The sequence below is a fragment of the Orcinus orca genome, chromosome 12 (assembly GCF_937001465.1).
Source record: "Orcinus orca chromosome 12, mOrcOrc1.1, whole genome shotgun sequence".
In the NCBI taxonomy this organism is placed as follows: Eukaryota; Metazoa; Chordata; class Mammalia; order Artiodactyla; family Delphinidae; genus Orcinus; species Orcinus orca.
The window spans coordinates 14803648-14829207 of NC_064570.1; the positions used below are offsets into that span (position 1 = coordinate 14803648).

The 25560-nt window shown below is 40.3% G+C and overlaps 1 protein-coding gene and 1 long non-coding RNA gene across 8 annotated transcripts in view; one reads left to right on the forward strand and one right to left on the reverse strand.

Moving 5' to 3' along the window:
• Nucleotides 1-25560, reverse strand: part of MTHFD1L (methylenetetrahydrofolate dehydrogenase (NADP+ dependent) 1 like) — a 199920-nt gene that overhangs the window by 95380 nt on the left and 78980 nt on the right. For 5 of the 7 annotated variants that reach the window (XR_004476641.2, XM_049695148.1, XM_004263713.4 and 2 more), the window contains one exon: nt 22356-22467. The exons of the other annotated variants lie outside the window; for them this stretch is intronic. Coding sequence is in view for 4 of the 5 variants with exons in the window: in XM_049695148.1 (XP_049551105.1) it covers nt 22356-22467 (112 nt within the window). In the remaining variant the exon portion in view is untranslated. The remainder of the gene's footprint in view (nt 1-22355; nt 22468-25560) is intronic. 7 annotated transcript variants of the gene reach the window in all.
• Nucleotides 1-25560, forward strand: part of LOC125960615 (uncharacterized) — a 292168-nt gene that overhangs the window by 54999 nt on the left and 211609 nt on the right. The window lies entirely within an intron of this gene.

Sequence of the window (25560 nt, forward strand, 5' to 3'; positions counted from 1 at the left end):
CAATGAAGAAACTGCTATGCTGTCTCAGGTCCCTCTGATGCCCGGCCCAGAGCGCTCCTTTCTATATTACATACTCTCTGCCATTCTGCCCAAAAGCACTCTTGATTAAACATATACACCCCAGGATTTAGGAAAAACCTTTGTTTCTTCTCATTCAGTAATTACTGAACCTCTATGACCCTGCAAGGCATCTAAGCATTTATCAATGTGCCCCTGTCTTCACGTAGTGAGCAAACAGGGCTGCCAGCACATTTTTAACAAGACAAAGATGAGAAAGATTCATTCATTACCTAATAACAAAGGAACATCTTTCTAACCTTTCTTTTCATTGTTTTCCTGCTTGAATTCCCTTTGGTACTTTAAAATGTTTATTTATCTATCAGTATGTAGGTAAATTGGAATCAACTCTCTTTCACAATTACTTCTAGATGATCTCATGGGTTAGTACGTTTATTGAACCCATTTCTATGGAATCACAATCTTAAGTGCAGTTCAGTCGTTCTCAACTGGGGACATCTGTCAATATCTGGAGTCACTTTTGGTTATCGTAACTGGCATCTAGTAAGTAGGAGCCAGGGATGCTGCTAAACATCCTAGAATGCAGAGGACAGCCGCACACCCGCTTAAAAACAACAACGACAACAAAACCCACCTAGAATTATCTACCCAAAATGCCCAAAGAGGTAGACACCCTGCTCTAGTTCAAGCAGGACAAAGGAGCCTTGTACTTTGTAGACCCTCTTCCTGAGAACGTTACAAATGCATTTGCTGCATCGGAACAAAACACTACAAGATTATGTTAACGAGAACCGTATGTCCCATGAGACCCTGAAATATGAGTAAAAACTCCACTCAGCAACGTCTGATGCGCTGTGTCAACGATGTGTTTACTACAACACGGCAGTTCCCGGTGATGAAAAGTAGTGTCTCACAGCTGACTGACGCACCAACTTCGTAAGGAAGCGAGGAATACAGGACAACACGGGTGATGGTAATGATCTGTCTCACTACTAAGAACGAACATATATGATGGGGAAAAGCTATTCAAATAGAAACTGGGGCTTGGGGAGAGGCACAGACGTTGACATTTACTGACATGCCTGTGTGCCCGGCAATGCACTAGACATTCTCCATCTCATTTCACTTTTTATCACCTTCATCCTCTGCTTACAGATTATGAAGTTAAAGATGTACAAGTTTAAATGATTTTTTTCCCAAGATCAAACAGTGAGAAGGCAATAGAGCTTGGATGGAAATCATGGTCCATCTGACTGCAGGCTAGGCCCCTACTCCATCCTGCCCCGTCCATGTATAACTGATCCTGCAGCATTTCTTTAACTCAGCCGCTTGGCAAGTTGTGTACCAAGATGTAAATCTCAACACCTTATACTTCAATAGTAATTTGATATCTAAGATGTAGCTCTAGATTCTTTTCCTGAACCCCAGACTTGTTTTCTAATTGCAATGTGGCCCTGCTGTGATAAAAGAAAGTAAGTAACCTGCAGTCTTCTTCTCTATTATATTTCTTCCCTCCCTTCCTTCCCCTCTCTCCCTCCTTCCTTCCATTCTCTCTCCCTCTCTCTCTCTCTCTCAATTCAGAAAGTTCTTTTCTCTCTTAGAGCAATTCATTTAGGGATAATGAATCTCATCCTTTCCCAGTTCTCAGCCTACAGTGCTGAGTTCTGGGCAGTGGCGGGCAGTATACTGGTGAAAAAAAGAAAGAGCTGTCAAGGACCAGCTCCATCTGGGTTTGGTATCCAACACCAGCAGAAACAGGTCACAGGTAGAGAACACTTGCTCTGCAATCTGGCCTCCTGAGAACCAGATGGTATTCTGGGAGTCAGGCGGTATTTTACCACCTTTCACTGGATGAGTCAGATCCCAAGATGGGTCTTCCCGGCCTCCTCCAAGCCAGGCGTCCACCCTCCAGCACTGGCTGGGGAAATGACCAGCCCCAACTCTCTTGTTTGGGTTTTCCTTTCCAAATTGCACACCACGGTGGGAGAAAAGGCAACAAATACTTCAGATCTGAAATTCTCATTTTTGCTTTTACACTGGGGAAAACCCTCCTTAGGCTCTGGGATAGAGTTAAGCTGAGGCACCAAGAGTTGTCCCTGAGTTTCTGGCTACTTGAGACACCTGAATATTGTCACTGTCACAGCAAACTGAACTTCCACCTTGCTGTGTCACTAAGGGTTTACTCCATGTGTACTCAGAAGATGAGAATTTTCAGATTTCACAGCCACTTTATAATGGTAATAATTTTTCTCTCCATGATACATGCAACCAACATACATATCAAATACACAACATAGTGAATCCCCATTACTTTGGGACATGGACTTGAATTTATGGACTGTTAGAGGGCTCACAGAAGAACTAGCCTTTGCAATCAGTTTAGCTCAAAATAGGTTGAGATAAGAAGTATGTCTGCACAGGGCACATTTTGCTAACTTAATCCTCAAAAGAATTTCTAGTAAACAGAGGGAGAAATAAAACCGTAGCTTTCATTCAGTTAGCACTTAACTTTCTCACGACAAATCAGAAATGAAAACAAAACCTTTGTACAGGAGGAAGTAAGGTGGATGCCGGACTAGGCTTCATTCTGAAGCACTGTGGGCTATAATTCCTGAATAATGCTAAAGGAATGGAAACTGGACTCTTCAAACTGCCTTTTTCTACCCTATGTAAACATGTCTACTCCGCTGCAGCTGTCTACAGATAAACTCAGGGCAAGTGGAGTTCAGAGTCACAGAAGCACATAAACTCTGAATTGCAGCTCAAGGTAGGCTGCTGGCCTTCGAGGATTTTAATTATTTTTTCAACGACTAGAAGGAGACTAAGTAAACCAGGATGAATCAATAAATGACAGGGGAAGCTCTGTATTATTACTACAGCTGGAAAAAAAAGTGTGGGGGGACTTGATTTAGAACGTATTAATTTTAAGGATCCAACTTAAGACTATGAAATTCTACAAAAAAATGAAATCCTTTCTGCTCTTTCGGACTTGTCTTTGCTCTTAGGTTTTTTTCTTCTTTTTTTTTAAAATTTATTTATTTTTGGCTGTTTTGGGTCTTCGTTTCTGGGCAAGGGCTTTCTCTAGTTGCGGCGAGCGGGGGCCTCTCTTCATCGCGGTGCGCGGGCCTCTCACTATCGCAGCCTCTCTTGTTGCGGAGCACAGGCTCCAGACGCGCAGGATCAGCCGTTGTGGTGCACGGGCCTAGTGGCTCCGCGGCATGTGGGATCTTCCCAGACCAGGGCTCGAACCTGTGTCCCCTGCATTGGCAGGCAGATTCTCAACCAGTGCACCACCAGGGAAGCCCCCCTGCTCTTCGGTTTTATTAAATGTCTTAGGGTCAAATTTTCATCAAGTATACAGATTCAACTGGGCACAGGAAAAAGAAACCAATTAAAAAAGAAAAAAATATTAATATTAACATGAGCCTTTCTTACCTTTTTGGTGATGGCAGTGCTTACACACATTAGGGGAAGTTTGGTAGTCGTATAGAAGTATGAGAAGGTTACAGGGGATTTATTAGGAGAAAAGGAAAGAGAAGATAAGGGAAGTATAAAAAGAACATAGGTCCATATGAACTATCGTTTTTGGTAGTAATAAAAACTTCAAAAATACCAGTAATGCCACTTAGATGTACTTTGGTATCAGGATCCAGAATCCTTCTTCCAGAGAATTAATTAGGTACAGACACTGGCTCCTGTTATTTGAACCCATCGTTATACATCTTGTTTTGTAAAATGATTTTGACCAAAGTGAAATTTGATTTTGAAAAAAATGTTTAGATGAAAATTAAATTATACATGTTACTTTTTACCTCCTCTATAAAAATCCAACTGAATTAAATTCATAAATTCATTACCCAAAGATGCCAACTTCTTGTACAGATCATGAGCACCTGTACAATGTCATTGCTTCGACCAGGGTTTTAACCCTTCCATTTTTACCCAACTGTGGTACCCCAAAGTTCTGGCCAAGGGCCTGGATTTTGGGTGACTGCTTGGGGCAGAGCTGTTCTCTTGCAGCTCCTAAAAACCGGACACTAGGAAAATAACTTGAAACAAATTCTGAAAGTCTCTGCTAACAACATGTCTTAATTTAAAGTAATGGAAAGATGAAATAGAACATTTTTCATCGAGCAGTTGATGAAAACCAAGCCAAGGAGGAAAAAAGCATAAATGTCAAAAGGTAAATACGTTTAATCTCAAAGGTTCCCAGGGGGAAAAAACAACATCCAAAAAACTATATTAGCTTCTTCTGCGACTGCAAGAAACCCAGCAAGAGAAACCAAGATTCCTGAGTTTGGAAACAAATTAAATCTACCAACATTCCTAGTATGACAACTTCTATTATAGAAAAAGAAACTAAGATGGAAGGAAAACATTCTAAACTTGAAAGCTGGAAGATTCTACAACGTATTTAACTAAATAAAAGCAGGCAGGGCAGGAATTTTTGAACTGAAGGTAGAGACCCATTAGTGTTTTACATAATCAACTTACTGGGTTGCAACAAGAATTTAAAAAAAAAAGAAGAAATAGGATAGGAAATATTAGGATACATGACATATGATAAGAGAAAGTAGTCTTGTTTCATAAGACACTGATTCCATTTTTGCACATGTGTGTGCACGTGTGCACATGCATTTTGTGATATAAAGTGTACTTTATGCTCTGGGTTTCAGTCAAAACATTCAAGAGTCACTGGCCCAGACTCTGCAGATTTCTTATCTAGGAAGGGAGACAGACCGGCTGGTTTTACAGTCATGTCTAGCCCCACTGGTTTCTCACAAGATCAATTTAATGATTATCCAGACCTGGTCCCACTCTGCTCAGCACTGGGACAAACGGCACAGGTAGCTTAAAGGAATGACGACCTTAACCTCAGTGTTATCAGCCATTACCAGTACATTTAGAGGCACAGATGCAATGTTACTCTCACTGATCCAGTGGCTCTTTTGGGCAGAAATGGTCTCCATGGTCCTTCTTTCCATGTTTTCTTCAGTGTGTCTGACCTGGTCACTAGCAACAGACAAGCCCCCCTGCCTGTCCAGTGGTACAAGATCTTGAAAGGATTCGATTTAACAGAACAAATGAGAACTCACTGAAAAGGCAATTCCTACTTACAAGTCTAAAAAGCTGAAAGTAAAGATAATTGCCCCGAAAGGAGGGATGAGCATATTTTTTCCTTGGCTTATTTAAAAAATAATCCTTTCCGTCTATAAAATGAATATATATGAGCAGAAACATATTACTGATTACTGAAAAATCTGATGTGAAGGAGAAAATATATCAGGCACTTTTAACCGTGTTCGCTGTTATTTATGTCCTTGAATCTCTCTGTACTGTTGACCACGGAACATGCCCTTGAGATGTCCAAGTAAACACAGTTTATAAGGGAAAGGTAACAAAGCGTCAGGAATAATTCTCATGTTCCCACCTCTGCACCTCTACCCCATCCCTATGTGCAGAAGGAGTTGATACTAAAGTTTGGTATCATTCTTATTTTGTATAAACAAAGAACAAACCTTCATTTGCCACCCCTGTTTCTTTCTCCTGCTCTTGGTATGTCCCCAGACTGGCCTTATATCTAGAAGTGGGGTCCAACTTGGGTTAAGTACCAATAATAGAAATAAGATTATTTGCATCACACAAGAAAAAACTAATCTTTGATTTACTTAAGAATGAAAGTGGGCCCTTTGGTTTGGCTGATTTAGAAGATAATCCTAAGCATGTTTGTGTAGAGAAGTCAAAGAAGTCAAAGGTCTCCTCTCTCTAAACCCTGGCAGATATTGTCACACATACACACACACACACACACACACACACACAAGAGAGAGAGAGTGAGGTATAGTGACATGGATGACTTGGCATTAACTTGATTCTGAGTCTGGGAAAACCTCTTGAACTATGTCATGCTAACCTCACCTTTCTATTTAAAGGAGCCCATACAGAATCAGAAAATGTTGTAGCTTCTCTTGCAGCTAGGTATGGCTATGAGACCAAGGTTGTTAATGAGATGTAAACAGAAGTGTTATATGACTTCCAGTAAGGCTCTAGAAAAGGTGATATGCCTTTCATTCTCCTTCTTGCTGGCTGGGTTACAGATGTGATGGCTGGGGCCTGTGCAACCATCCTGGGCTACTAGGCACACCCTGATGACTGAGTAGATGACATACCAGTCGAGACTGTCTACCCTGGATTTCTTTTACATGGCAGAGAAATAAACTTATATTTGCTTTGGGCCACTTTTTTCACTATTGTTGTTATGTGTGGGTGAACCTAATCCTAGCTGATTCCTTTGTGAAAATAAAGCCTACTTAGAAACGTGATAGCATTTTTCATTTCTGTCATTTCAGTTTGCACATAATTTGAATGTTATGCAGTGTTTTCTTTCTCTGCACAACAGTAACTCTGGGACTAAAGACAAGGTTACATTTCTAATTTAGAAAAGATGTGAGATTTGCTCAAAGTTTTGCTGATGAAAAAGTTAAGATTTCTGAGGCTCTTTGATAGATGCCTCAAAGCTATGTCACTGAAGGTAAGTGAGAGAGAGTCTAATCGAAAGCTCCAGACACAGATTTTAATCAAGACAGCAGAAACCGGTACATCAGTTTGCGGTAGAAGAGGACACACGGTAGGTCTCAAGAGGGTTTCCTGTTCATCTGACTTTAAGAACTGTTCCCACTCTAAATTCTATCTCCTCTGTGTACGTGCTAAACAAAGAAGTGTTCTTTGAAGGCAAAAAAAACTATATTCATAGTTGTTTTAAATATTTTTAGAATTTATTATTAAACTATTGCCTGACCCTAAAAAGTAGAAACAATCTAGTCGACCAAAACATTCATGCACTTTTATAAAACAAACAAAAAAGGACTAAACTAGACTGAGGTGGGCTGGGGTAGAGGGCAATCAAAAGAAGGTACTCATCGCTGGTGTCTAAAATTCAGTATGTTTGTGTGCATGAACACTTGAATATATGAAAAATAAAAATTAAAAAAAAAACCTCTCATTCTTTAGGACATAACTGAACATCTCAGTGGGCAAGAAGGAGTTTTTAGTGGATGAATAAGCCATCCTCACTGCCTCTGGACAGCAGGCTACAAGGGCAACCTCTGAGAAATCTCTTCACTTCTCCACATTGAGTTTCTAGAGAGAAAGTCTCGCCGGGGCTCAGGCTGTCTGATCCCTCAGGTCATCTACTGTCCACATCTCTACCATTCCCATTATCAAGGGAAATGGAAGAGCATGGATGGCTATATACCACCATCACTCCTGCTAGAAAGTAACGTAAAGGCCCTGACCCACTAAACATGACCGTTAGCATCCAGATTTAGCTCTAAAATAAGTAAAGACTTGACCACATACTAATGACAACTGCCAATCTACGCCTCTAGCCTCAGCCTGTCTCCTAAATTCCAACCTATATTCCTCCCCCGCCTTGCATAAATAACAAACATTAACGTTTTGCCACAACTGCTTATTTTCCTTTTACAAAGAAGTAACACAGCACAGACAGAGCTGAAGGCTATCCTCGTGCATGGGTACCAGTTCAGCTCCTTCCCTTCCTCTCACGGTCAGCAATTCATATTAACTTGGTGCTTATGCGGGTCATGTTTTCATTCTTCTGCACATGTCCAAAGGCATAAACAAAATACAGTGCTGTTTGTATGTTTTTTAAGTGTGTGAGACTGTATTTACAATTCCACGAGCTGCTTTTTCACTCAACCTTGTATTTCTGAGCTCTTTCCTTGTGGAAATACCCAGAAGTAGTGCTGCTGGCTGTGAAGGACCCACATCTGTAACTGCTAACCGAGTCCTTTACTGGGGAAGGGGCCAGTTAGATAAACCCTTTGGCCTCTCCTTCCCCTCACTCATTCTCTTCAGGAAGGTGGACTGTCTTACCTGATGGGAAAGGGGTAGTTTGGAAAGAAACCCCATCTTCCAGTGGAGTCCTGATAACAGTAACACTACAAAATCATTCCGGAAGTTCTCATGGATCAGAAACTGTATGCTCTTCTCCGTGACCTTTAAGGACGTTGAAAATATACGTCCAGTCTGTTTTCTCTGCCATATCGCTGAGCTGGATGAACTCCCGGTGATTCCTTGAACACATACTGATCTTTCTCCCCTCTGTCCCCTTTTACTGGATTAGATCTTAAACTTTTTTCAAAACCTCCCTCAAACGCCATCTTCTCAAGGGAGTCTTAATGGAACCACTACTGAAGAATTGTCCATTTATCTCTACCAGTAATTGAAAGCATAACATTTCAGATCGGCATTTGTTCCCCTCCAAATGACCTGATCTAACCATGAAATTCATCTCTGCCACGTCTTATACTCCAGCTAAACTGTCCTCAGAACCCACCAACTCTTTCCCATCCACATTTGTTTGTTCTGTGCACTCTGCCTAAAAACCATTTCTCCCTAACTCTGCGTGTCAAATAACTTCAGATTTTAAATCAATTTTTCCTTTTTTAAAAAAATCACAAAAGTAATGCACACTAATTGTGAAAATTTCAAGAATACCAAAATACATAAAGAATACAGTGAAGGTCACCATGACCCCATTTCCCACAGATGAATAAAAGTAATCATTTGATATACTTCTTTCATACCTTTTAATTGCAGGTATATATTTATTTCATAATTTTAAAATGCAAGAAATACATTATAAATATTGTTTGGCAGCGTAATTTCTTTTACATTATGTATTGTGAACTTCTTTCCATGTTCTATATACATCTATTCTTTTTAATAACCTTGATGTTACACCAATAATACCATACTTTTTGCTTTTTTTCTTGAAGTTTTATGTTTTAACGTTCACGTTAAAATTTAATCCATCTTTATTCGGAATAAATTGTGATGAAGGACTCTAAAGTTTATGTTTAAAAATTAATAGTCAGGGGACTTCCCTGGCGGTCTAGTGGTTAAGACTCCACGCTTCCACTGCAGGAAGCACGGGTTTGATCCCTGGTCAGGGAACTAAGATCCCGCATGCTGTGTGGGGCAGCCAAAAAAAAAAAAAAAAAAGAGTGCTCCAGGCAGACAGAAGAGCCAGTGCAAAGATCCTGAGGTGGAAGCACCCAGTGTGTTTGGGGAAGAGCAAGAAGACTAGTGTGGCTGGATGGAAAAAAAAAAATTAATAGTCAAATGTCTGAACATCATTTAATGAGTGATACATCCACTGGCCACTGATTTCAAATGTTACCTTTATCAAATTATTAATATCTACATATAATGGAGTAAGTCTAATTAAGGACACAGGTATTCCTTTGATATCAGTTTTCTTTGTTTTTTCCTCTATTGTTATGGCAGTATTATCTTGTTTTGATATCTAGAGTTAAGTAAATCATCCATCATTGTTCTTTAAATTTTTTTCTTATCTATCCTCGTCATTTATTCTTTTAGAATCTAAACAAATGTTGCTCTTGATTTAACGATGAAGCTCATCTTCCTCTATTTTTACAGTAACCATAGGAGAGCGAAATTTTCCACCCCAGAATGTGTCTCTTTGACGTGAGGATTATTTTATGTTGATTATTCTTAAGAAACAGAAGACTCAGGAATTCTTTCTTTTTACTTCCTCCTTAACTGCCTGAAAGAATTTAGATAAAGGGCTTGATCCAGGAACAGCACGTTCACCAGAGACACCTACAAAGAATATGGGTCAGGTGTAGGTCGGGGGGGGGGGGGGGGGGGGGGGGGGGTACTCGGCAGGGCCTGGAGATCAAAGTCCTCTTTGTGTCCCACTGTCTCTGCATAATCAAGGAAACATTTGCTTTTTCATCTTCCTGTGAATTGCCTTCATAACCTATGAAGTCCCAGACTCAACAGCCTTCTCCTTAGTCCAGGATGACATATATGCTTCATTTTACCTGACTGTCTTTGGAATCTCTCATGTTCTGATTCCCTGTACGTACATGATTAAATTTGGTTTTTCTCCTGTTAATCTGTCTCATGTAAATGTAACTATTAGGCCAGCCAGAAGAACCTGCAAGGGTAGAGGGAAATTTTTTCCTTCCCCAACATAATTACTGTGCTATATACCATAATATGGTATGATATATAGCACAGTAGTTTTATAGTAATTTACATGTTAGTTTGACAGAGGAATGATGATAACACTGACTATTCCCATTCAAGAACATGGCATATGTGTAGGAAAACATGACAACCCAAAATCTATGAGATGCAGCAAAAGCAGTTCTAATAGGGAAGTATAGAGCAATACAATCCTACCTCAAGAAACAAGAAAAATCTCAAATAAACAACCTAAGCTTACACTCAAAGCAACTAGAGAAAGAAGAACAAACAAAACCCAAAGTTAGTAGAAGGAAAGAAATCATAAAGATCAGAGCAGAAATGAATGAAATAGAAATGAAAAAAACAATAGCACAGATCAATAAAAATAAAAGCTGGCTCTTTGAGAAGATAAACAAAATTGATAAACCTTTAGCCAGATTCATCAAGAAAGAAGGGAGAGGACTCAAATCAATAAAATTAGAAATGAAAAAGAAGTTACAACTGAAACCACAAAAATACAAAGGATCATAAGAGATTACTACAAACAACTCTATGCCAATAAAATGGACAACCTGGAAGAAATGGACAAATTGTTAGAAAGGTATAACCTTCCAAGACTGAACCAGGAAAAAATAGAAAATATGAACAGACAAATCACAAGTAATGAAATTGAAACTATGATTAAAAATCTTCCAACAAACAAAAGTCCAGGACCAGATGGCTTCACAGGCAAATTCTATCAAACATTTAGAGAAGAGCTAACACCTATCCTTCTCAAACTCTTCCAAAAAATTGCAGAGGTGGGAACACTCCCAGACTCATTCTACGAGGCCACCATCACCCTGATACCAAAACCAGACAAGGATACCACGAAAAAAGAAAACTACAGGCCAATATCACTGATGAACATAGATGCAAAAATCCTCAACAAAATACTAGCAAATTGAATCCACCAGCACATTAAAAGGATCATACACTATGATCAAGTGGGATTTATCCCAGGGATGCAAGGATTCTTCAATATATGCAAATCAATCAATGTGATACACCATATTAACATATTGAAGAATAAAAACCATATGATCATTTCAATAGATGCAGAAAAAGCTTCTGACAAAATTCAACACCCATTTATGATTAAAACTCTCCAGAAAGTGAGAATACAGGGAAACTACCTCAACAGAATAAAGGCCATATATGACAAACACATAGCAAACATTATTCTCAACGGTGAAAAACTGAGACCGTTTCCTCTAAGATCAGGAACAAGACAAGGGGGTCCACTCTCGCCACTTTTATTCAACTTAGTTTTGGAAGTCCTAGCCGTGGCAATCAGAGAAGAAAAAGAAATAAAAGGAATCCAAATTGGCAAAGAAGTAAAACTGTCACTGTTTGCAGATGACATGATACTTTACATAGAAAATACTAAAGATGCCACCAGTAAACTACTAGAGCTAATCAATGAATTTAGTAAAGTTGCAGGATAAAAAATTAATACACAGAAATCTCGTGCATTCCTACACACTAACAACAACAAAAGATCAGAAAGAGAAATTAAGGAAATAATCCAATTTACAATTGCAACAAAAAGAATAAAATACCTAGGAATAAACCTACCTAAGGAGGCAAAAGACTGTATGCAGAAAACTATAAGATACCGATGAAAGAAATCAAAGATGACACAAACAGATGGAGAGATATATCACATTCTTGGATAGGAAGACTCAATACTGTGAAAATGACTACACTACCCAAAGCAATCTACAGATTCAGTGCAATCCCCATCAAATTACCAATGACATTTTTCGTAGAACTAGAACCAAAAATCTTACAATTTGTATGGAGACACAAAAGACCTTGAATAGCAAAAGCAATCTTGAGAAAAGAAAAAAAAAAAAACAGCACTGGAAGAATCAGGCTCCCTGACTTCAGACTATACTACAGGGCTACAGTAATCAAGACAGTATGGTACTGGCACAAAAACAGAAATATAAATCAATGGAACAGGATAGAAACCCCAGAGATAAACCCACACACATATGGTCACCTAATCTATGACAAAAGAGGCCAGAATATACAATGGAGCAAAGACAGCCTCTTCAGTAAGTGGTGCTGGGAAAACTGGACAGCTACATGTAAAAGAATGAAATTAGAACACTCCTTAACACCATACAGAAAAATAAACTCAAAATGGATTAAAGACATGTAATGTAAGGCCAGACATGTATAATGTATGTAAGGCCAGACAGTATAAATGTAAGGCCAGACATGTATAATGTATGTAAGGCCAGACAGTATAAATGTAAGGCCAGACAGTATAAATCTCTTAGAGGAAAACACAGGCAGAACACTCTATGATATAAATCAAAGCAAGATCCTTTTTGACCCACCTCCTAGAGTAATGACAATAAAAACAAAATAAACAAATGGAACCTAGTTAAACTCAAAAGCTTTTGCACAGCAAAGGAAACCATAAACAAGACAAAATGACAACCCTCAGAATGGGAGAAAATATTTGCAAACGAAGCAACTGACAGAGGATTAATCTCCAAAATATACAAGCAGCTCCTGCAGCTCAATATCAAAAAAACAAACAACCCAATCCAAACATGGGCAGGAGACTTAAACAGACATTTCCCCAAAGAAGATATACAGACTGCCAATAAACACATGAAAGGATGCTCAACATCACTAATCATTAGAGAAATGCAAATCAAAACTACAATGAGGTATCACCTCACACCGGTCAGAATGGCCATCATCACAAGATCGACAGACAATAAATGCTGGAGAGGGTGTGGAGAAAAGGGAACCCTCTTGCACTGTTGGTGGGAATGTACATTGATACAGCCACTATGGAGAACAGTATGGAGGTTCCTTAAAAAACAAGAGAGTTATTGAAAGACAAGAGTCCTGCTTTGTGCCTTTCAATAACATTTTATGGTTTTCTTTCTATATGCTCGTTTCTTATTAAATTTATCCCTAGGTATTTTATAGTTTGGGGACACATATAAATAGGATATTTCCCCTTTTACAGTATCTGTTTATTGCTGATATAAAGAAAAACTATTACATACTTACACTGCATCCAAATAACCAACCAACCAATTTACTTAAAATAAATTTCTTGAACTCTCTATTATACAATCATACTGTACATAAATAGTGGAAAATTTATCACTTCCTAATATTTATACTTTTGTATTGTTCTTGTTTTATTACATTGGCTAATACTTGCAGAATAATGATGAATAATGATGGTGATCATCATAAGTATTCTTTTTTTTTTTTTTTTTTTTTTTTTTTTTTGCGGTACGCGGGCCTCTCACTGCTGTGGCCTCTGCCATTGCGGAGCACAGGCTCCGGACGCGCAGGCTCAGCGGCCATGGCTCACGGGCCTAGCTGCTTCGCGGCATGTGGGATCTTCCCAGACTGGGGCACGAACCCGTGTCCCCTGCATCGGTAGGCGGACTCTCAACCACTGCGCCACCAGGGAAGCCCCATCATAAGTATTCTTGTCATGGCCTGAATACATTCGTGTACATTTAGGACTTCAATATTTAATATGATGCTGATTGTTAGTTTCTGTTTTTCAAATCTGTTTAAATTCTCCTATTGCATGAAGTCTTTATCATTCCATTGACATACCTCTTTCTTCAAGTAAAGAGTTACTTCTTTACTCTGCTTTATTTTGAACTGGATAACCAAGCACTTAGTAACTTGACATAGTTCTTTTAAACTTCAGGTAGTTTTTAAAATTTACGTTACTTACATCAAAACATTAATGGCTAAAAGAACATTTATGGTTGAAGCTAGCAAGAGGTTGAGACTTTTAGAAAGCCCTAAAAATCCAATCTTCTCTCCCCTCCCCCAAAAAGATATAAAAAGTTCCACACAAGAATACACTACTCATTTAGTGACAGTCAGCTTCCTTATATTCCTTACTCAAAGTTCTACTAGGTTTTCTTTGCGTGAGAACAGCGCAATATTGTAATTATATCAAACATTGCTAAAAGCTTAAGAACAACCTCATGTAACTGCAGTTTTCTAAACTACAATTTATACATTAAGTAAGGGCAGCTGGACTCTTCCCGGCATCCTCAGGCTAAAAGTTCACAGCCGAGATGGGGGAAGATAGTAGTCAAACAATATAAACTTAAAGTCACTGCATAGTGGACATTTTTATTTTTAATCCTCAAAAAGGTTATGCATTTTAAAATCATTTTATGTTAACTTTCACAGCACTAATCCCTGCAAGACAGTGTTTTGACAGGGGTCTTATTTTAACTCCATGTTTTATGATGGAAAGTAGAACTACATTACGAGCACATTATTTAGAATACACGCAAGTCCTAAGTAGGGACAGGCTAGATAAGTCATTGAAAATAAATTTGCATTTTGTGGCACACAAAGAAACAGTCAAGGTCAGGTTAGACATTCCTGAAGTTCAAAACTCCTTCGAAACTGTTTACTCTTCTTATTTAACTACTCTTTTAATTAATGAATTATTGCCTCAAAAAACCACCGGGCAAATACGCCAATGTTTACCATAAAAAGCCTAGAGGAAATCCAGACATGTTTACCAGTAGATAAGTTATTCAGTAAACTGATGTGTATTATTAACTTTTCATTTAAAAAAACATTTATTTAGTGCTGGTTACACGCTAAGCATAGGGCTATGTGATAATGGTGGTACAGAATGAAAGTGCACATTTAGGAAGCAGTAAAGCACAGTGCTAAGCGCAAAGGTTCGGTGCTGGGGCTTAGACTCAAATCTCTGCTCCCCCCTTGCACTAGCTGTTAGCCTTTGGGCAACTACTAACTCAGTTTCTTCACCTGTAAAATGGGGTGTATTATGGCAACTGCGTCCTAGGGTTGGTATAAGACATATTAACATATACATAAAACACAGAGGAAGTCCCCAGCAGGATGCCCAGCACACAGCAGGTCCTCAAGATGTGGGTGGGGCCAGCACACTGGAGACCTTGCACCGTGCAGGACAGTCCCACAAAGATCTGTCCCCTGCCCCACCTGACTTTCCTTCCACTCTCGTAGTTGGAAGACATGATTGTGATTATATGACCTTAGAGCCCTCCCCACAATCTGTTTTACATAAAAACTCCAAATCAAGCTATCAATAGCTATCATTTTTAAGGAATGCAAACAAGAGTGCAAACTGAAGGAAAGTTAACTTTGTTTTCTTTGGAACTTTGCCAAGAGATGTTCACTTTGGCAGAACATCGCATCACCAATGCCGATAACCACTTGTGACATCTGAGGTGCCGAAACACGCCTAATCCTTCTGCACTTGTGGCTGTCCTGTGAACGAATTCTTTTGTATGTGCAAGCACTACTCAGAATATCTTTTAGCGTAGTCGAAGTAGTTTTCCTAATAAATACACACTGAAATACATATCATGTTACCATAAAATAGTTTTATATCACAACTAACACATTACATTGTGTTTTGAAATTACCTGTAGAAGGTTATAGTACCTGAGTTTTATTGACGATAGTCAAGTGTTTGTTATAAAAAGAGGGAATGGCTATGCTGAGTTTGAGAACACACTGGGCTACATAACTCATTCAAAGTCACAGCTGATACGGAACAGAGCTGGTATTCGAACCGGGGTTGTCCTTAGAATGCACGTTTGTAATTTTTATACTTCTGAGGTGGAAAATTAATGGATGCTCCCCAGCTCCATGGAGTTCTTTGAATTGGGGAGTCATTTACTAGATATTTACTCAGAAGCTCAGAATATCACAGTGAACAAAAGGGCCAAAGACCCAGTGCCTTAAAGGATTTATATTCAGTGGAGAGACAGACAGTGTTCACACAAATGCCTGCATGTCTAGTGGAGCAGCACAGAGGATGGGGGTGCTGTGGGGGGGCGGGTGCTCTTTCAGCTAGAATGCATGCAGAAGGCCTCCCTGACACATAAGCAGAGACTTGAGAGAGGCAAGGGAGCAACCCATGTAGTTATGAGAGAGCTTTGAGAGTGAGAACAGCACGTGCAAAGGCCCTGATGTGGAAGGCGGCGGGGAGCACCCATGCCAGATGCTCAGCAAAATGGGGGAAAGGCATGGCAGGAGATGAGATCAGAGGGGCAGATGGTGGAAGAGATTATGTTTGGGTTTATTCTGAAAGCTACAAAGCCGGACGGTCTTAGCAGAGTCAGGATGGAGTGTGACTCGGGCTTCAATAGGACCACTCTGGTGGCATTATGGAAACAGACTCTGCGGTCAGGGAGGGGTGCAGGGTGGCTGTCACACAGCCCAGGAGAGAGATGGTGGTGACCTGAACCAGGTGGGGCAGCCATGTGCCAGGTGTGGTTGGGTCACATCCATTGTGATGGACTGGGTTTGGGGTGTGAGTAAAAAAGAGGAAGGAAGAATGATTTCAAGGCCTTTGACAAAAGCACCCAGAAGAATGAAACTGTCATCAACTGAGATGGGGAAGCAGGATTGGGACCTATGGAAAGAGAATCAAAAATATGGCTTAGAAATTTTTAAGTGTGAGGAGGCATCTGGATATATGGTGGTCAAGGAAAGGTCCTGGCTACGTGTGGAGATGGTCAGTCAGGTCCTAGGGTGAAAGTATAGGGCAGCAAGAGAAAGGATCTGAGGATGAGCCCAGGCACCGGGACGATGCTTGCTTCAGCAAAGGAGCCTACAGAGGAAGGGGTAGCTGGAGGAGGGGCAGAGGTTTTAACAAGGGAAAATTCTTGTTTTATGTTATTCACATGTAGGATGTTACCAGCATATCTAATCCTTTCCTAGGGTAAAACTCTTGCACAAGTGCACCAGGAGATAAGAGCAAGAATGTCTGCTCATCACAACATTTCCTATTTATAATAACACAACAACTGGAAACAACCTAAATATCTGTTGACAAGAGAACGGAGAAGTGGTGGTATATTCACAGTTGCTAGATGCAACTGGTTAGAGAAGATACAACACCACATTACTTTTGTAAATTCTAAAATCCTTTTCCTGTTATTTCAGTAGTGAGCAAGTAAGACTTTAAAATTTAAAGAGGGAACTGTACTGGGTATCATATGCACCTGTGAGTTTGCTGGGTTCCAGGGCATTCTGCTTTCTCCCTGGTAACTATACAGCATTTCCAGAAGGACTCCAGAAGGATCCCCATATTTCCAGAAGGATTCCCCTAACCCAAAGGAGTCATCAGATCTGCTCAGAATCTCAGGTCCCGTCTATGGATAATGGTCCTAAACGCCTTTGTCTGAGAAGGGAACAAGCAGTAGTGTTTTCCATTGTCAGAACACAGATATTCTTCACTTGAAAGAATGCATTAGTATTTGTGAAGGTTTATCTTAAAAGTAAAGATCGTCAGCATCTTAACGTGGTAACAGCAGCTGGCGTCCACTGTTCTGTTTGGGCCAGAGTCACCAGGGTCTGTGCTTTTCCAGCATTACTGCACTAAGCCCTGAAAACAAGCCTTGAGTTAGGTAAGGAGAAACCAAGATTCGGGGAGGTTACTCGTCCTACCTAAGGTCACAGTGGGCACACAGCAGACAGCAATTCAAATCCAGGCGGCTGAAGCCTGCAATCTAATTCGTGTGGCTGCACTCCATTTCCTGGAGTTTCAGTATTATAGCAGAAAATGACCAATAAACCATACTGGAATCAAAATGAACACCCCCCACACCCAAATTAGTCTAACTTAATATTATTCTAAGTGAATTCCACTCAAGCATTGGAAGATCAGGTTGTAAAATTTGGTGACCTGTTATTAAGAGGTCCTACTCCTAAGTTTTAAAAAAGTTTATGAAAATCGTTGATATATACTAAAGAATATATGTAAGTTAGCAGCAATAACTAAAAACCCGAGCATCAACACCCCAAATCCAGGACAGTGGGCACTTCTAGTGGGGAGGGCAGAGAAATGAGATTGGGGTGGGGGGCATGACTTCTAATAATTTCCCATCACACGTGGGATCTTCCCGGACCAGGGACTGAATGCGTGTCCCCTGCACTGGCAGGTGGATTCTTAACCACTGCGCCACCAGGGGAAGTCCCTTTTTTAAAAAAATCAGTCTATAGTCCATGGCAGTTTATCTATTCTGAAGGCTGGTCATTTGTCTGTTATCTTTGAAAATGTTTCCTCCCAATCTGTCACACGCCTTTTTAATCTTGTATCTTTTATCATGAAAAATTTATTTTTAAAATGTATTCCAAGTTACCAATCTTTTTGAGTTTGAGCATTTTTTAATCTTAAGAGAGTCTCCTATATACAACGACTTTTCTATGGACATAAATTCATACTCAGACTTCAGACAAACCTGTACTACGGCATTTAACTTCTGTAGATGGATGTTAAAATGGGGGTCTTTTGCCTGACACCCCAAAACCATGTCAATTGCTCACGTGTCAAAGGACAACGCTAGACCTAGCAGCACGTGCAAAGGAATTGTTTGAAAATACACTTTGCATCCCTTAGTCCAAGAGATACCTTTCAAAGAAAGGGGTTGACAAGAAATCGTGGGGAAGGATTTCTTCAAAGAAAGTTATGGACGTGCCAGCCCCACTCCACGCCTCCAGTGGGAAGGAGGCAGAGCTGCTGCCCCTTTTCTGGAGCTAGTGAATGAGGCTGTAGCAGAACAACTGCAAAGAATCAAGAGTGACACTGCCATCAGGGACACGGGTGGACCGGGGTATGAAAAATATCCATGAGCTGAAAAGAAACAGCCCATGACAGGGTTGTGCGAGAGATGTAACTGCATTCCCACTGATGGTAGGTCAGAGGTCGAAGGGCTGTGGTACCCTGAGACCAGGTGTGGAACCGGCAGCAGGATTTTCAGAAGACAGAGGTCTTCTGCCAAGAGTGTGGAAGAGGCCAGACTGGTACCATCGAATGGCCAACCTTCAACCCTGGAGAGGCCAGAGCGGACCTAAGTGCAAGGTGAGGGGGGTCAGAGAAGCAGCCACCTTCCCCATCCCACTGTCAGCTAGAGGCAGACCCAGGAAGGCAGGGTGAAGCTTCAATTTGAATGAAATTTGGAGTTTTCATGAGACTGGACCCATATCCTTTTAATAAAATGAGACTATTTTTGTGACCAAAGTGACTAGAGGAATGCTTTAAAAAATATTTTAAAGGAACCAGATATTAACTGGGAGCAAGAGCAATCTACCATAAATTTATTCCAAGTGCAAGGAATGAACCAGCCCACAGAGCGGGCTTGACCAGGCAGCGGGGAAAGAGCTTGTTCCTTATTCCCACTGTTCAGGACGCTGACTTTGCTCCCAGCATTTCACGGAGCTGCAGCATCAATTTGCCACCTTCGTGAGAGTTTAACACCACAGGTCTTGAGTCTTGTGGTCTGTACTGATCTAAGTCACTGGTGTTACACAGTTATACATGATGGACCATGATCTTTATATATTAAAATAATATAAAAAGAGATATCTGTACACTCATATTCATAGCAGCATTATTCACAACAGCCAAAAGGTGGAAGAAACCCAAGTGTCCATGGACAGATGAATGGATAAACAAAATGCGTTACATACATACGATGGAGTATTGTTCAGCCTTAATTAATTACTAAGGGAGTTCTGACAAATGCTACAACATGGGTGAACTTTGCGGACGTTATGCTAAGTGAAATAAGCCAGTCCCAAAAGGAAAAATACTGGTATGAATTACCTAGGATAGTGATGTTCAGAGACTGAAAGTACAAGGGTGGTTTCAGGCACTGGAGAGACGGGGAGTTGTTGTTCAACGGATACAGAGTTTTAGTTTTGCAAGATGAAGAGTGCTGGGGATGAATGATGGTGACGGTTGCACAACAATGTGAAAGCATTTCACTGAGTGGTACATTTAAAAATGGTTAAAATGGGAACTCCGTGGTGCTCCAGTGGGTAAGACTCCATGCCCCCAACACAGGGAGCCCCAGTTTGATCCCTGGTCAGGGAGCTAGATCCCGCATGCATGCCACAACTAAGAGTTCGCATGCTGCAACTATAAGATCCCACATGCCGCAACTAAAGATCCCGCACGCCACAACTAACACCCAGTGCAGCCAAAATAAATAAATAAATAAATATTTAAAAATTGGTTAAAATGATACATTTTATGTTCTAAGCATTTTGCCACAGTTGAAAATAAAAACTAAATAAAAAAGGAAATTTAACCTCCATCAGTCATGTATCAATAATGGAGTGAATAATGAGAAGTGGCTAAGAATTATCCTGTCTTACCATGTGTCAGGTGCCATGCCAGGACTTATACATGGTCTCATTTAATCCTCATTTCAAACCTATGAGGCAAGTCCTATTAAAATCCTTACTTTACAGATAAGGAAACTGAGGCACAGAAGGGTTACCTTGCCTAAAGTTACACAACTTGAAAGGAGTTGACAGAGATACTCTGATTCGAGAACTAGGCTTCTAAACCTCTGGCAGTGGGCAGATTTCACTGTCACTGAACTATCTCCCATTTACAGCCTCTTAGACTAGAAGAGATCATAGAAACAATTCACATAATTATTGACATTTGCATAGTTCTCCAGGTTTAAAAGCACTTTCTCTTTTGATATTACTCATTAAAATACTGCAGCACAGGTATTCTCCTTTTATCAGAGAGGACACAGAGACTAGAGAAATTAAGTAAATGGCTTCAAGTCATGTTACCAGGCAGGGTTCCGATTCCACAGCTTCTAACTCTGGGTCCATGGCTAACCATCCAGATCCAATTCCTTGTCTAGTCCAGCTTCTCATTTTTCAGATGAGACTGCCTACAAGGGACACGCCCAAAGATGCTAATGGCTTGTCCAAGGTCACACAGAGAGCTAGTATGTTCTGTGCGCATCACCAGCACAGGCCTTTAAAATCCTTAGCCATGACAACACATATTCTATAAATATGTGTTGATAAAGGAAGGATTGGTACAGAGGCAGAGAGCTCTGTCAGCATAAAATAGAGTGCTTTTTTCTAGAAACTCTTTTATTTGTGGAGTTGATGCTTTAGAACCTACACTTCACGTAAGCGTCCAACTTTTCAGTGCCTGCCCTTACTCAACCTCCTCCATTAGCTCTACAATTATGCTGTTATCAATGGAGCAAATCCACTTAGACAGCATGTCTAGCTACTCTCATAGCGGATTTCGTACCCAAGCAGCAAAGTACACGAGAGCTGTATAATGCAGACCTTTGAGAAATGAACTACATAAATCCTCATTTGATCCTGACTGTATGTCTATAAGGAATTCTTAAAACAGACTCAGCCACCCTGAGTGATCTTTTTAACGGCCGAGTGTAAAAATGCAGAGCTAAGATCTTCTGTCCAGCAGAATCTTTTCATGTAAAATAACTCACTTCTGAGATACAAGGCTAACGATCAGTGGGAAAAAAGCAATTGCTAGACCTGATTAAAGACACTCACGCAGTGAATGTAAATTACTTGTTGGCATGTGAAAATCTGCCAGTGTAATGCCTCAGATGTCAAATTAAGGTGATATTCCATGAATCCTTGTTTATCTCTTTCTTTCTTACAACCTTAATACTGTGGGTGGGATTGGGGCTGGCACGGACTGAGCAAACTCTATGGCAGTGTCCCCCTCTTTATGACTGGAATGTCCAACAAAACCTAGAGAGAAGCAGGTACCACAAAGAAGAGCTTCACAGCAGCAAAACATCTGAGGCCTTACTAATAAAAATGTCCTAGTCTAATGGTTGGGAATCTCCCCTCCATTAGGCCACAAAACCACACTCGGATTCAACGAAGAGCCGACTGATTTCATTTCAAGTAATCAGTATTACTATTACTGCTAGTATTGGATAACATTTAATGAGCATTTTCTCCTGTTAAATTACACACACAGTATGCTCCAGCAGGGCAGGACTAGGTCTGCTTCGCTCACCGCACAGCCACAGCTCTGAGTCGCATGCCTTGTATGTGTTAGGTTGTCAATAAATATTTGTTGAATGAATAAATAATCTCATTTGGTTTTCAAAATAACCCTACAAGGTTTGATACAATATTGTTATCACCATTTCTCAGCTGAGAAAGCTGAGGCTCAGAGGTCATTACACTGTACCCAAAGTCACGTCGTCAGCAAGTGTCAGAGCTTATATTCTAAACCACATGCACCTGACATCAAAATCTATGGTTCGACCACAATGTCATGTCACTAGTACAGCCCAGACCTTAGGGTTTTTCCGGTACTGAGGCCATCTCTGAAAGGTGGGCTTACAAGAATATATTTCAAGTCAGAATGGATCTCACTCTGTTCCAGCCATCACCTTTCAGATTTTTTCAATATTCTTCAAAAACTACATTTAAAAAAAGTGACTTACCTACATATCCTTCTTCACCAACCAGTTTCAGGGCAATTTTATCAGCCAACACTGAAGAGTTGCCGTGGGCAATGTTGGCAAAGGGGCCAGCGTGCACAAATACAGGCGTCCCCTGTGGAAGCGGAAGAGCAAATTTTAAAAAGCTATGAGAGGGGCTTCCTTGGTGGCGCAGTGGTTGAGAGTCCGCCTGCCGATGCAGGGGACGCGGGTTCGTGCCCGGGTCCGGGAAGATCCCACATGCCGCGGAGCGGCTGGGCCCGTGAGCCATGGCCACTGAGCCTGCGCGTCCGGAGCCTGTGATCCACAGCGGGAGGGGCCGCAGCGGTGAGAGGCCCGCATACCGCAAAAAAAAAAAAAAAAAAAAACTATGAGAATCAGTTATTTCCTACTATAATTTTGATAAGCCACTGTTTTAGCTGTCTCAGTGACCATGAGATAAACCTTATTTCATATTATTCTGCATTATATTGTTACAAAGAATGGAATTAAACCTTGATGGTCTAAGAGGCTTGTTTAAATTGTTTAGCCCCATTAAGAAATTAACCAATTCAAGAAAAATCTAATCATAAAATCAACACAATAAATGAATCGTGGGAATCATGGCAGGGCAAGTACATTTTATTATAAGCCATTTTTATATTTACAATAATAATCTTATTCTGATTTTTAAAAACTCTGTCTTTCTCATTGTTCCTCTTACCTGTTAATTTTTTAAGTTAAGTCACCTGGTAATTATTAAAACAAAAGAAAAATTTCACCCATACTAAAATGTTAGTTACTAAAAAGGCAAAAAAAAAACAAGGGAATTCTCAAAAACTTTAGATTTTAATTATTTAAACAAAATCTGTCATATAGTCATTCTTACTTTCATTTCTACACTTCTCTTTTGTCAAAGAGAAGAGACTGTAGCCCTCGCTAAAAAAAATCACCCACGTGCATTAAATCGTTTAGGCTGTATTCAGAGTCAGCTGGGGCCACTGAGGTCTGTGTGCGTGAACCCTGGCTCCACCTGTGAAAATACAGGTTGCCCTTTCACTGACATGGGGGAGGCAGGGAGTGATGCAGGGGATGGGGCCTGGGAACCATGGAAAGTTCCCATGAACCAGGATGGGCTGTGGGCGAGCATGTTTCAAAGCTGAGAGAGGTGAACAAAAGCAGGAAGAAAGGCAGTGAAAGAAAAATCGTCACTGAGAGTGAAAAGGAATTGATCAAATCCACTCAGAGTTTTCTATTTACGTTTCCCCCCAAAGTCCTCAGGAGGGACAGTCACAGAGTACGGATACGGCCATACAAATGTCTGTGGAAATAATACAGTGGGATACGTGTTTATGGAAATGCATACATGCATGTTTACTGTCTAGATCTCCACCTGTCTATCCATCTATAGTTTCTCACTTCTATGCAGATAAGCCTTTTAAGTGCTTTGACGGAAACACTGTTTAAAAGGTATTAACGCCTCCATCACCTCCTAGCCTTTGCCAGTCCTAGGACGTGGCTGCCTGTGGAAAGCTAGTAGCGGAGCTAATGAGAAAAGTTTAAAGACACAAGGTCACAGGCTCCACCCCTGGGTGGGCGGCTGGCTTCACTCTCCTATGCCCTGCAACCCTCATCCTGGCCATCTGTCTGAGAAGCACCTGGCACCAGTCTCCAGGGCGACAGGTGACAGGGTATGGCTGGATCAGCATAAACACACTGCTATTCCTGGGATAGCCACTCCAGGGACTAGATGGGCAGCATTTAATTTTAATTTAAAATGAAATTAAAAGCCACACAGATTAATCACGAAAGCAGTATCAGAGCCCTGGTTTTTGAACTCCCAGTATGTGGTTTAAATAGAAAAATTCTTAGACCATCATTGTTGGACATTCAAACACAGACACAAATACACACTCAGCTGATATTTATACTTATATGATGCAGTATACGGAGTTAATACTTTGTTTAAGAAATTCTATCACTAACCCAAAGACATAAAAATATCTATCGTGAGTTCAATATTTTATTTTATATGCAGAACATTTAGGAAAGTAGTAACAGGAAATATCTTGGTTTCTATGATGACAAAGCTGTGAATATTCTCCATAATGGACTGAAGATTAAAACTTCAGTTGCTCTTTGCTGACCAGAGATCTAAAAGAGCATTATCCAAAGAACTTTCTGCAGGGCTCTAAACATTCTGTATCTGCACTATCTCATGCAACAGCCACCATCCACAGGTGGCTACGCAGCACTTAAAGTGCGGCTGGTGAAAATAAATAAATAAGTAGAAACAGAACTAGTATGACTGCAGAACTGAATTTTAAACTTTATTTAATTTAAACTAATTTAGATTGAAATAACCACAAGTGGCCAGGAGCTCCCATATTGGACAAAAGACTGCAGCAAGTAGGTGTTTTCCTCAACACTGCATATGGTTAACCCATGGTAAAATGTTAAGAACTCTTATCCTCTCTCTTCCACAGGGAAGTTGTCAAGCTTATATGTATACAAAAATCACCCAGGGTATCCAAGCCTTACCTGCCGGACATTCTAGAGTTCACTTTGTCTGGGGGAGAGCTTGGCATCAGCATCTTTAAATCCTTCCATGAGATTCTAACGTGCAGCCAGGGTTGAGAACTACTGGTCTCCGGGCACCTTGCAGCAATGGAACCCTTGATAACCTCCTCTGGGACTAACAGTCAAGTGTGTTCAAACATGAGCACTAAAGCAGAACCTGTACATTAACCAGTGATTTTGAGATCGTTTGTTGATTTAGGTTCCTACTGCCACTGATTAGCCACGTTAATGTGGAATGAATATTTAGGACGCAGGTAGCAGAGTTCATCCATGCAGATATTTTAACGGAATGCTGTGTTCATTTTTCAAACAATGCCCATTGCCTGTGACATCAAAATGACGTCACAAATGTGAGTACAGTAAGAACTGCTTAGGGGCAGTGCAACCCAGTAATTCATTCAACTAACAAGAAGCTAGCCTTTTAGAGTGGGATATGTATTAAAGGTGGGAGTAATTTTTAACCTAAGAAAGATAATTATTTAAAACAGTAAGCTGGTCATCCCTAATGATGATGATAATGTGTTCATTTTTGAGGGGGAAGTGTTATGATGAAGCAATATCATGTCTCTTTATACATTTTTCTCATTCATTTAGTTATTTATCTAACATGTATATATTTTTAGGAGCAATGGAGTAAAAACAATAAATA